This window comes from Carassius carassius, chromosome 19, assembly GCF_963082965.1.
Source record: "Carassius carassius chromosome 19, fCarCar2.1, whole genome shotgun sequence".
Classification (NCBI taxonomy): domain Eukaryota; kingdom Metazoa; phylum Chordata; class Actinopteri; order Cypriniformes; family Cyprinidae; genus Carassius; species Carassius carassius.
In genome coordinates this window covers 8,655,501-8,669,325 of record NC_081773.1, presented here as the reverse complement: position 1 = coordinate 8,669,325, position 13,825 = coordinate 8,655,501, and the positions used below count along the sequence as shown (strand labels likewise).

Below are 13,825 nucleotides of genomic sequence, written 5' to 3'. Positions count from 1 at the left end.
TGCATGAGTTTGTGTTCAGAACAACTTGAGTAACTGATCCTCATTTATATTTCCATTATATTTATCTCTGTAACCATTCACAAAGTCTGCAAGTGTTTGATGGCTTTAGTGTTTTAAAGCCTTGACACGTATTCCAGTTTGTTTGTCTGTAAGGTGTTCCAGCTCACAAGGAGATCAGGGCAAAGAGAAGTCTCCCGTACTGGAACCTCTGGTCCTCTGATTTCTATGGCTGGGTGGATGAGTTGCGATCTCAGAGCGGATATGACACGCTGCTGGACTTGGCGAGAAACTATTGGGCTCACTTTCCCATTGCTGGTTATCTAGGTTATGGAAGCACCCCAGGGCAAAAAGACCATCATCCAGAGCTGGAAGTTGAAGACTTAAAATAACATGGCAACGTCTTTCCCACTGGGCTTTTTCTATACAGCTTTCCCCTCCATTAGCTGCCTGTGTATCTATTACAGTACATGTATTTTTCCTTATGGATCATTATCTTGTGCCCCCCATCTGTGAATCATTTTTGCAGATTTTTCTCTCGCTCACTCTTTTATTCTTGCACATTAAATGATTCAAAAGATGTTTATTGTTAGTACAACATCAGGCACATTTTGTAAATCAGTGATTTTAAATATAAGTACAGCAATAAATGCAGTTTACAAATTTTTTATTTTTATTTATTTGACCAGAGTTCAGGAGCTCAAGCTGTTTTATAATTGCATTATTAATGTATTGTGATCATTTAACAATAGAAGATAACTATACGCGTCGACCCAAAGCTTCGCTGTTTATGCAAATTAAGAAAATGAGGCCCAGTTGAGGTCACAGTCATATATAATATAGCTTATATTTTTTCAAAATAATTGTGTTTCAGCACTTACAAATTACAATAAATGATTAAGACTTTAAACATGCTTGTTTAAAATAATCGCCATTTTTCGTCTTACTTTTATGTTTTGCAGTTTTCAGCTGAAACTTACTGTTCCAAAGAAAAATTGGAAGATAATACAAATAGGTTTAAAACGTCAAACGCCCAGCACTTAAGGCAAAAGGAGCTAGGACTTCTTTAGATGATTTACCATTACTGCTGTTTTACCAAATTGTCAAGCCTGTAGTCTGAAATTGTGATTTACTCCCATGCTGAGGCAAGAGCTTAGCTGTGGAGGAGTTAAATGACATTAGTGTTACATGGTGATTTGGGCAATCTAAGACTTTACATTTCTTTGCCCTGATAAAGTCCTTGACTGAAAATAGTTTGCGTCTGCCAGTCAATCTATATCCTGTGCTATACTTTATGAAGCATTAAAGCAACAGCTCTGCTCAGCTCTTCTAAAAAAAGTCCACTGCGGTTGCTGGATATTACATTCTAACATTCATTTTCCACAGTGTAACAATCCTGTAATATTATACTCACTATGACAATATTTCTTATGAAACAATCATTTCAAAGTGCAGCTGAACTATCCAACTGCACTGAATGGCTGGCCTCAAAACACATGAGTGCTAGAAGAAGGACAACAGCTTTGAGGAGAATGAAATGATGAAAAAACAGGCAGTAATATAATACTCCAGATTATTATCACAGTCCAAAACTTCAGCCATTTGATCTTTAATGAAAAAGCATAGAGAGGAAATGACTAACAGTGATTAATCAAATAGACCATTTAAATCTATGCATAAGCCCTCAAATAGATCCAGCAACACAACTCTCATTCAACCACTCCACTATGCTGAACAAAAACTCTTGACTGCATCAAAATAATCAGGAATCGTCTCTCCTTTGATCAACTGGAAGGTAAACATCAGTAAAGCAGAGCCATCCTTTTTTTCAACAAAACAACAGATGAAGCTCAGGGTCTGCTGATTTACTGGTGTCTTTCACTACTGGTGGTCTGTGGTCCTGTGAGCATCTGATAAAGTACAACAACACATCAATCCAAACTTTGGAGAGGACAAATCACCAGTACTGAAGTCTCAGAACCAAAAAATACGAATGATGTTTGATTCAGCTTGATGGAAAAAAAAAGTCAAATTTGAATAAAATATCTCTATGAAGAAGTGAAGATAGGCCCATTTTCTAAAACTGAGAAACACTAAACACTTAATAAAGCAGACTGGGATATGAGTTCTGCTCATGCAAGCTGATATAATCCTGTAGTCAGAAAAAGTCTCTAACAAGCCCTTGTTAGCTCTCCTGGATTACCTCCGACACAGCTAGCAACCAACAAATTGGTGGAGCAGCAAATTAGTGTGTGCTCGCACTTCTACCAACCTCAGCCTTTGGGCCTGTTAGCTTAGCCTGTGACCACTAACAGCCGTTGCCTGTTTCCAGGCGTATGTCCCATCGGGTCGGCTTTTCGAAAAGGGGAAAACCTTACCTCCTCAGTCTGAAACAAAGAGCTCCAACAACTTGAGAAGGCGTTCAATCCAACACATTCATCTGATTTCATTTTGTACACAATGTAAAAAAAAAAAAGATTATGAAGTTGTAAATAAAGATCACACACACACACACACACACACACACGCACACACACACACACACACACACACACACACACACACACACACACACACACACACACACACACACACACACACACACATACACACACACACACAAACAAATAATCAATGAATCAAGTAGTTTGTTTTAAATGACAAAAATAATTATTCTAAATGTATGATTAAAGTTACAGTCTGCAAAGGAGTGTATAAATAAATCCAAATACTCAATTTAATCTCAAAGAACTTTACACCCCACAAAATCTGTAATTTTCTGTCACTGTTTAAAACACCAACAGATGTACCAGAAAACATCTGGGACGTTTGCATTTTTCCTGTTACTGGATGACCCATTCTTAGTGGAAGTTATAATTAAGGGATGAAAAAAAACATTTCAAAAGAAAAATGCTACAAAAAGCATCATATTTTGTGAGAAAGTGTGACATGCTACAGAAGACATGCACTATTTTTTAAATAAGCACCCCAAAATTAGTAAGAAACTTGGGTTCAATTTATCAAATATGATGCAGGAGTATGTTTTACAAGAAAATGCAATTTCACTCTTTCTACTTTCATATTTATTTCTTGCTTGCCATTTCTTTGTAAGTTTTTGGGGTGAAATGTTCTAGTAATTTCCAAGTGTAAACTGTTTTTAAAGTACAGTGGTAACAGTTATAAAATAACTCAACATGAGGAGGTTTGAAGAATTCAGACCAGTAGTTTCTATATGAAAAGCTGAAACCCCCCTTAATGTGGAAAAATACTAGAGCTGCACATGTGTAAGCACTTATATATACAACGAGACATGGTCGACTTGGTTTACAGTCATTTGCCAGCTGCAGTTTCTGTTGAGAATGTTTGCGTGGGCTTCCCTCGGGCTCTCTCCTCCTCTCTCCTCTCTGTGCATTCGCTTGCAGATCAACGGCGTTGTGCAAATCGACAGAGAAGACAAGAAATCATGGTTTCTGAAAAGTTTTACTTGCGCTTGCTCACCTTTGTAACCCTGTTGACAGTACTGGCACTCTCGGGTAATTTCTTCTCTCTTTTTACCCTCCTCGTTCTTTCTTGCACTTAGCAGCTAACTTTTTCTTTCTTTCAAAAATGCCTGTTAAAAGTTTCTTGCACAGTCTAGTTTTGTCTGAAGCCTTCACCTCATATTGTAAGCAGAAGAGGTGGGAAAGGTCAGTAAATGTACTGTGGGCAGAAATTTCTATAATTGTTTGGTCTGTGGATGTGCACTTTAAAGACAAATAATTCTTTTTTTATCATCAAACAACATGTTAAATGTGTGAAAGGAGCTGTAAAAGCAGGAGAGATGCAAAATGTATGAAAAATAAACAGTTCTGAAATCTCTGCAGTTGTAAGTCTCACTAAAATCTTCAAAAGTGAATTGGACACCTACAGCACTTGAAGGTTATTAAGACTAAATGTTTTTCCTCTTTGCATAGGCTTATGATCCCGCTCCCTTCCCCCGTCTGGTAGCGTCTGATTGAGTCAAACTTTTCACAGAGAGTTTGAATGCATGAAAACTGTTCAGTTCTTGAATGAAGTCTTGAAAATAATAAACGTAGCTGAATGTTATGTACTTGAAGGACATTCTTTTGTGAAGCTGATTGCCTCGCTTACATCTTGATAAATATTTCTTTGTATTCTCTTTGGTTTTGAGTAAATATGTTCCACTGAGAGCCTAATAAACAAACAATGTGATTACAGTAGAAAACCCCATGTTGAATCAGAATTCATCTGGAGTCTGCATGACATGTCTGACGCTAAAGCAATGCAATAAATATTAAATAATCAACCAAAAATACAGTGGCCTAACACAAAACACTTTACAAAAAAATATTTGTATAAAATAATGTAATTCAATAATGTCATTGTAAATTATATGGTAATTCATCGTTTTACTTCCACAATTTGACACTGACAGTTTTTACATTTGATGGTATTTTGTGGCATTTTTACTGTTTTTTTTTTTTTTTTTGTAAAAACGACAAAAATGTTAACGTTTTATATGTTTGCAATTTAAACTATATATATATATATATATATATATATATATATATATAAACCTTAAAAATGTATAAAATATATAAATCCTTCTAATTCAGTTTTTGATATTTTCTAGATGTTGCAAGTGAGAACACTCTGGAAAAACTGTTGATGAAAAAGGGTAATTTGTTTTTTTCCTTTATCTAAATATTCACCAATTCAAAAACATGGAAGACTTTCGATATAGCCTAAATGTTCTGAAAACATGTCTGAATATATTATGCAGTTTTGCTTAATTCTGCGAAAATCTTGTAAATTTAAAACATAAAAGTATGTTTAAGTATCTTCTGAAAACTTGTTTTCCAATCGTCCCACTAATCTAAAAATCCCCCTGGTGTACCGTGAGCCTGTGGTTTGTCTTTGTCGCCCACTAGTGGACGGTGATGTAAAGCCAGCTGCAGCTGTGGCTGTGACTCCCTCCAGGGCCAAACAGTTCCTGGCCTCCCTTAAAAGACCTAAAAGGAACCTGTGGGACCGCAGCCGCCCTGATGTTCAGCAGTGGATCCAGCAGTTCATGTACATGGGCTATGATGAGGCAGTGAGTGCTTCTTGTCATTTCCTAAAAACGCCTGCAAGGGTGGGAACCAGGGGGAGCCCTATACTGTAGTAACCAACAATTTTTTTCTCTTTTTTTAATTATTACTGTGTTTCCAAAATTTGATTTACCAGCAGTCATATCACTTTACATTATAGCCTATATGACACATTCAACAAAGTATCAAAAAGTACCATGGTGTTTTGAACATGAACAATGTAAATATCATGGTGTCAGTATCATGCTATAAGTACCATGGTATTACCATTTGATGCCATCTCTGTATAATGGTACTCCCAAACAATATCAAGCTTTTTTTGTTGGAGGGGGGGGGGGGGGGGGGGGGTATTTCATTACAGAGCTGCAGCTTCTATTCATTTATTTTTGTTTGTCTAATATAGAGACATAGAATGTAAACAGGTAAATTTTTAATATAAGGATGCCAATGGCTATATTATCTTTTAATATAATGATGAATAACTCAATACTTTTGATACTCAATTAGGCTGGTTTTAATATCAGTCACTGAAATGTAACTTATATGCTATTTTAAGTTCAGTTGAATCAATTTCCATAAAGATATAGTTTATACAACACTGTCTCTGTACATTACACCTGCGTGATTCTTGATGTTTGTGATGTGTCAGTAAATGTTTTAGTGATGCGATATCTTGTTTCAGACTTCTGGGATTTATATTTAAGTTTGAACCTTTTCCTCTCATTTCCTTCAGAGACTCGAGACGGATCTGGCCTACTGGATGGACTACTACCGATCCAGTGACCAGGGTCGCCAGCATCACTATGATGAAAACTCTCCCATGGGGCCTCGCAGCGCCGGCTCTTACAGGCACGGGGCTAATGTCAATTATGACTACTACTAAAACAACGAAGACAAAACCGCTCTGATTTAGCACACAGTGACGCCAGCTTGCTTCTTCCTTCTGTACTGTGTGGGAAAAAGTCAATTTTAATAATTCACCCATAAATGAAGAATGTCATCATTTATTTGAAAATGACAAAAACATAACGGAAAAATAGCATAAAATTAGCCTATAGAGTTGAGAACCACTGCCATATACCTATTATGATACCTTTATGTGAAGAAAGGACTTTTAGAAATTTAGGTCATTAGCAATAATCTTGTCGAATCATATTTTGAGCTCGACAGCCCCAGTCTTCTTTCATAAAAATTTCTTTCATAAAAATAAGAATGTTATTAAAACAAAACAAAACAAACAAACAAAAAAAAAAGCCCACATTTTTGGACCAAGGAGTAAATGATGAGCGAATCATTTCTGGGTGAACTTGGTGTCTGTGTGTTGTTTTCAAAAGGCTGGAAAGAGTTACAATAAAAAATCACAGAACCTAGGTTGTTTGTTTGTTTGATTTTTGAAAGAAATTTATACTTTTATTCAGCAAGGACGCATTAAATTGATCAAAAGTCACATTTACAATGCTACAAAAGATATTTTGAACTATCTATAAAACTCACAAATGGATAAGAAATGTTTCTTGAGAAGCAAATCTGCATGTTAGAATGATTTCTGGAGGATCATGGGACACTGAGGAGTGATGCTGAAAATTCAACTTCGCATCACAGGAATAAATGACACTTTAAAATGTGTTCAAACAGAAAACAGTTATTTTGAATTGTATTAACATTGCACAATATGACTGTTTTTACTTTATTTTTTATCAAATAAATGCAGCGTCAACAAACCAAAAATGTCTCCCGACACAACACAGACAAAAATCAGTAGTGAACAGAGAAAAGAGAAAGGGGAATGCAGAGATAAAATAAAATTTGATAAATACACCAAAAAAGGTGAAATAACTTTTCATGAAGCAGAAGGGCAGAGAAAGTGAGATTAAAAACAGAATACAGTGAAAGTCACAGTAAATATTTTATTAAAATATTTTCACCTGAAATCAATTATAGGTTCAAAGTTCTGTATGAAGTTTCACAAAGTTAACAGCAGATTTTGCTCAAAATCATCACAAAGTTTAAAGCAGAAAGAACATTTTCCAAAGCTTTTTTTTTTTTCATCCGTGTCCTCAAATTTCCTGCTCCAGACCAGACATTCGAGATCTTTAAATAGTTTGCAATCGCTAATTTCCATAATTTTCTACGCTAGCTTTGACAACGATAAAAAAAATAGATCACATCAATTAAAACGGCACAGAATGTAAACACACAACAAAAATGCACACGAAGATCTAAGCTTGCTTTAAATAACAGACAGACGACTGACAAACCAAAGTGCAAGGCAAAGTCTGTAAATCGGATATCTTTGAGGCACATTTGACTGAAAAACAAACTCTTTAGAGACAGCTCTCTGCCTGAGCTGCTTTTCAAAACATTTGGGAAAACATCAGAAAAATTCCTTTTTTTCTTCTTCTTCTTTTTCTTCTCAAAAAGATGGATCTGAAAGCGGGAGGCGGGAAACCCAAGCCATAAAATGGCTGCTGGACGTCTAAGGTCCTTCAGTATCCCAGCATCCCTGAGATCAACAATTCATCAGTTGTGTCTGGGTCTTCCTTTTTTCATCCGCGCAGCTTTGGGTTTGGGTATATACTGATTGTTGGCTTGATGCTCCAGCTCTCGGCTGAAGTACTGGATGGTTTTGTTCAAGCCTTCCTCCAGTGGCACCTGCAAATACACAAATCACATCTTATTAAACCGACTGCTCCGACTACAAATATGATCGGATCAACCATATTTGAGACTGTCGTACTGTACACATACTATGTAAATGTGCCTACAGTTATACTTATTAATATTCCTGATTATTAATATACATCTTTTATTATATTCAGAAAAATTCTATAATTCTTATTAATATTACTACTAAGAACAAATGTAATGTGGTAAATAAAAGTAAATCTATTAAAAAAAGATCTACATACACAAAGGTTTAGGTAAAACTGCCCTAATATTCATGATGCTCACCACAGGTTCCCAGCCCAGAAGCATTTTGGCCTTGCGGATATCTGGCCGCCTTCTCTGTGGATCATCCTGTGCTTCTGGAAGGAACTGAATATGACTGCGGCTCACTGAGGAGACAATCAGCGGCGTGCTGTTAATTTATTCATAGATTCTAAAACCTCATTTGCAATTTTATAAAATTTCTACTTACCAACTAGACTTTTAATAAGCTGTGCAAACTCTAGTATAGTGTGTTCCTCTGGATTGCCCTAGAAGAGGAGATGAGAAAAGAGAAGGGAAGAGGAGAGGACAAAAGAGAAGAGAAGAGGAGAAGAGGAGAGGAGAAAAGAGAAGGGAAGAGGAGAGGAGAAAAGAGAAGAGGACAAAAGAGAAGAGAGTACATTTATGTTATCCATATAGCATAAATGTACTTGTGTAAACATGTAAAACATATTTTCATGTAATCAAATGACCAAATTGCCTGTGTGTGCATTTTGGTTAATATTAATTACTATAACAACAATCAATAGTATAGACAGTTTCAACGGCAACAACATAAACAAACGTTACTGCGCATGTGCTCTTTTGTGGACCTACAGCCAAGTTCCTCTAGAGTAGATATTTTTTGATAACAAAAAAAAAAATATGTTTGCTGCGTGGATCAGGCGGACTTAATGAAAATGCAAATTCATTCTTTGCCAGCAGGAGATGTTTTAAAGCATAGACATAAAGCGCGAGAAATAGAGGTTTCCCCAGTAACAGCTGTAAACAAAGCAGAGCTGGTACGCTCACACACTGCTTTATCAGGCATATAACATGATGCAAGTCTTCCTTCAGAAATACAGCGATATATAAACACCTGTGCCTCGTTTTGATATTTAAACATATAAATGTAAGGAATTATTATTATTAAACGTGCAGTACATAACATTACTCATGTTTATTCAATGAAGCCTTTTTGAAAATCGATCAGTTTTAAAATTGTGGCGAGTCTCCAAAAATAAATAAATGTATGGGAAACACATCCCGCAGCACAACCACCTGAGCCCAACTTCAGTCTACTCATCACATTGACTTTAAACGGGGTTTGTAGAAGGCACTGCAGCCAGACCGATATACACAACACAGACCGGAAGTTAACTTAGGGACAGGCGCGTGCGCCCGATGAAACCGTCTATAGCTGTAAAGTAACACTATTAAAAACTGTAAAAAATAAAAAATAAAATAATAATTATATATAAATAAATATATATATATATAAAATACATTTAGTCATTTAACTTTAAAGAAATAATTTTAAAGAAATCTAGAAATTTCTCCTTTTTATTTGCATTTGAATTATTTGGTTTTATTTATTGTGAGGTATATATATATATAGATTCCTTGCTGAAGTTGAAGTAATTATTTGAAAGTTATGTTAACTACAATAAACCTGTACTGATGCCTCAGTTAGGAAGTTTTTCCTTCTCGGTTTCTAAGGAGAAAATGATAACTAGACATTCCACCTTACAGTACAACTGAAAACCAGGCCTAACCCCCAAATTACTGGATTGTTTCTATTTATCATATATTAACAGTTATGTATATATATATATATATATATATATATGTACACACACACACACTGTACTATAACTCACTGTGTGAATAATGCCTGAAGGCAAAATGCTAAACTCACCAGGTTCACTGGACTACTGATGTTACTGTTCATCAGGGACACCAGGCCATTCACCAGATCACTGGGAAAAAAGAAACAACAAAACCAGAGTATGTGGCATCACGACAAAGCACAGGGAAAGAACAATGCAGATGTTATGACTATCTGAAGTGACGAGCAAATGAATGAAATGGAATAAAATGATAAACTATTTAAACTCATTATTCAATATAAGCTTTTGGAAATTTGCAAATCTGGTTGTATGAATGAGTCACAGTTTATTTACTCTTCAGGGTGTTCAAACACACATATGTGAATTCCTTCAGTGTGTGTGGGCATGAACACAGCGGGGCAGCAGAGATCTCGCTAACACACCAGCGCAGCCATTTAAAGCTTCAGATTCAACATCAGATTTTCAATTCAATGTAAGATTTTCAGCACACATCCAGTCCATTCAGTCTAATGCAGTGCAGGTCAAGTGTAAATCACAATGCTTAAGAGCTTTTAAACTAAGCACTTGACCTTGTAGTACTGTGCAATCTCATTGGCCCAAAATGCCACTCGTTGTAACTGTATGGATTGTCAAAAATCTTTTGATTAGTCATTATTGTGTAAAGTGAAACAGTTTTGCTGCTTGAAACAGTAATGGTTCAGCGTGGACAAATGGTTTGTTGTAAAAATAACTAGCTGCTTACAAATAATACTTTGGATCGATCTATAATCGTTCCTACATTATTTAAATAATTTCAACTATTTCCTTTTTTTTGTCTTTTGGACTAAATGTAGACATCCTTTATGTAAAATATCGTATTCAGCACAGTATTACATTAAAAAAATAACATGCTTTTTGTAAGATCTCTGTTATTTTGTTAAAATTACATTTTCTCAGATTCTGCAAGGGGTTCACAATCTTTCAAGTGGCAATGTATACATGTGTGTATGTATATATATATATATATATGTATATATATATATAAATATTTATTCATGCATGCGTGCGTGTGTGGTGTAAGTAGAGTGCCGTGAAAAGATTTTTGTCCCCTTCCCGTTTTTAAAAAAGATTCAGATCAATCAAATTTTTATATTATACAAATATTATGCAAGTAAATACAAAATGCAGTTTTAAAATGATTATTTAAGGGGAAAAAGCTGTCCAAACCTACCTGGCCCTACATGAAAGATTAATTGGCACCTCCAGTTAAAAGGATCTGCACCCCAAAATGAACATTTTGTCATTAATCACTTACCCCCATGTCGTTCCGAAACCCGTAAAAGCTTTGTTCGTCTTCGGAACACAATTTAAGATATTTTGGATGAAAACCGGGAGGCTTGTGACTGTCTTATTGAGTGCCAAGTAAAATACACTGTCAAGGCCCAGAAAAGAATGAAAAGCATCGTCAGAATAGTCCATCTGCCATCAGTGGTTCAATCAGAATAATATGAAGCAACGAGAATAATTTTTGTACGTGAACAAAACCAAAAATAATGACTCTATTCAACAATTCGTCACCTCTGTGTCTCTCTGAATCCATCCAAAATATCTTAAATTGTGTTCAGAAGAAGGAACAAAGCTTTTACGGGTTTGCAACAACATGGGGGGTTAGTGATTAGTGACAAGATTTTCATTTTGGGGTGGAGTATCCCTTTAAATCATGAAATAACTGATTAACTACATTATTTTAGAAAGCGGAGGTAAATTTCACTAGCCTCACCCAGGCCTGATTACTGCCAGACCTGTTGGATCAAGAAATCACTTAAATAGAACCTGCCTGTCAAAGTGGAGCATGCTTACAGAGCAACCCATCATGCCATGATCTAAAGAACTTCTAGAACAGATGAGAAACTAAATAGTTGACAGCCTGGAAAGGGTTTTAAAGCCATTTCTAAGACTTTGGGACTCCAGTGAACCACGGTCAGAGCCATTATCCACAAATAGGAGAAAACTTGGAACAGTGGTTCAGATTCAGGTTCAGGTTCACTTTATTTGTACCCCATTTTACAGACACCACAAACATTAAACAACGTATCAACTGAGTGATAGCTGCTGGCACAAAGCTGTTTTTATACGGTTTAGTTCTACAATCCGGAAATACAAATCTACGTCTAGATGGCAGAAGTTTAAATTCATTGTTCAAAGGATGAGAGTCATCATTTAGAATTGAGTTAGTAATCCGCTGTAACTGTCTGGTATACAATATACTGGTGAATTAAACCCTTCCAGTGCAACCTGGCTGCTGATCTGTATATTCTCAAGGCCTGTTATAGTTTTCAAACTAGCCCAGGCTGAGCCAAGGTTATTTGCTGCCATTTTATTCTCCAATTCAGATTTGTATGTCTGTTTTGCTTTTTGAATTTCTATTTTAAGTTCCTTAGTGGCTATATGCAGATCAGAGGGTACTCCCTGTTTCTTTTTCTGTATGCTGAAATGAACAGATTTGGTAACCCATGGCTTCTTATTAGGGTAAACCTTAACAGGTTTACAGGGAATAATCATATTTCTACAGAAAGCAAAATATATGAGCTTGTTACATCAGCAAGATGATCCAAATCATCACCACAGGATTGTAGAAGCATGTTCCAATATAGCATTCCTGCAAGCAGAGCACTGATTCTGTATCCTAGACTTTAATGTCCTTTATCTGCACCTTTTCTCTCCTTAAAACGGTTTTGTATGTGGGCAATAGATGCCAAAAAATATCTGGATTATCCTCAAGGCTTTTGGGCAAATATTCTGTGGACTGATGCAACAAAAGTTTAACTTTTTGATTTCTGCACTCTTTCAGAAAATCCTGAAGGAGAATGTCTGGCTGTCAGTTTGTGACCTCAAGCTCAAGAGCACTTTATGCAGCAGGACAATGATCCCCAACACAACAGCAAGTCCACCTCTGAACAGGTCAAGAAAAACTAAGGTTTTGAAGTCCAGACTTAAATCCGATTGAGAAGCTGTGGCATGACCTTAAACAGTCCTTTCATGCTCGGAAACCCTCCAATGTGGCTGAATTAAAACAATTCTGCAAAGAAGAGTGGGACAAAATTCCTCCACAGCGATGTGAAAGACTCATTGCCAGTTATCACATTACATTATCACATTTGATTGGAAAACATTACAGTCAAATGATATTCAAATATTTCTTTATATTTCTTAACATCTTTCTCCATCATGTGTGTTTAACAATTAATAAATGTCTAAAAAAGTGAATGCCTGACATGAATTTATAAAAGAGAGCAGAGAGCTGAGTGCTGCCACGTAGAGATTTATATTGTGCAAGGCAGTTATTAATTTATTATTATATAGGGCAGTATAATGTGAATAGCGTTATGTGCAGATAAAACTGTTCTCCATAAAGAACATTCTCTTATCAGGTCTCTTCTCAAGCTGTGTACTTTACACTCTTGCATGAAGCATGGAGGGGGTTGTCAGAAACTGTTCTGAATTAACTTATAAGGGGGTTGACAGAAACAGTCATGTTAAGTCAAATATCACTATTACTTTTACTTGCGGTTAGTGGTTTTTGAAAGTGTGAACATTGCTTGCACATTTGTGCTTCATACATGAATTAAACCTGTAGCTTAATTAAGAAAAGGTTTTCTGAGGAGGTATTGTTATTCTCAGTCATCAGTGTCAAAATTTTAGACTGGCAAATAACAAAATGGGTAAAACAAATCCCCACAGTTTTACAATAATAGAAGGGCTTGAGCAACATAGATTGAAATAGGGATTCTCCTGTTCACATCCAATGCAGAAACTACAGTTTAAAACTTCAGAAGATCTAACAGCTGGATTCTACAAGTTTGCCAGGTTTGTAAAATGATATGCAAGACTTGTTGAGATGATATAGATGTGTTTGCTGAATGCTAAAGGTATATGCCAAAGTATTTAGCATCTGTCTTTGTATTGCTAATAATAGAAAGGCAAGCACTTAAAAAAAGAGAGAATTTACTCAAAGTCATAAGAATGGTTAACCCAAGAATTATAATTGTCATTATTTTCTAACAAAACTTTTTGTGTTCCATGTTTAAAAAAAAAAAACAAGCAACCAGTTTAGAATAACATGAGGGAATAAATAAGGACAGAGTTTTCATTTTTGGGGTGAACTTTCTTTTCGATGTGCGCCAAACACAAGCCACAAGCCACAAGAGTTGACTTTAATCT

General features: G+C 35.8%; 2 protein-coding genes across 3 annotated transcripts in view; one reads left to right on the top strand and one right to left on the bottom strand.

Annotated features, from left to right (window-relative positions):
- The first annotated feature begins 3,335 nt into the window (after positions 1-3,335).
- ecrg4a (ECRG4 augurin precursor a) lies at positions 3,336-6,040 on the top strand. Its single transcript, XM_059499337.1, has 4 exons — positions 3,336-3,530; positions 4,631-4,675; positions 4,929-5,092; positions 5,821-6,040. The coding sequence occupies exons 1-4, from the start codon at positions 3,461-3,463 to the stop codon at positions 5,968-5,970; spliced, it is 429 nt and encodes a 142-aa protein (XP_059355320.1). The 5' UTR covers positions 3,336-3,460; the 3' UTR covers positions 5,971-6,040.
- Positions 6,041-6,980: 940 nt separating this feature from the next.
- Positions 6,981-13,825, bottom strand: part of LOC132094992 (UDP-glucuronic acid decarboxylase 1) — a 77,711-nt gene continuing 70,866 nt past the window's right edge. For both annotated transcript variants that reach the window (XM_059499699.1, XM_059499700.1), the window contains 4 exons: positions 9,694-9,754; positions 8,227-8,284; positions 8,040-8,143; positions 6,981-7,739 (listed from right to left, as the gene is read on the bottom strand). In XM_059499699.1, the coding sequence (XP_059355682.1) occupies positions 7,608-7,739; positions 8,040-8,143; positions 8,227-8,284; positions 9,694-9,754 (355 nt within the window). In that variant the 3' untranslated portion in view covers positions 6,981-7,607. The remainder of the gene's footprint in view (positions 7,740-8,039; positions 8,144-8,226; positions 8,285-9,693; positions 9,755-13,825) is intronic.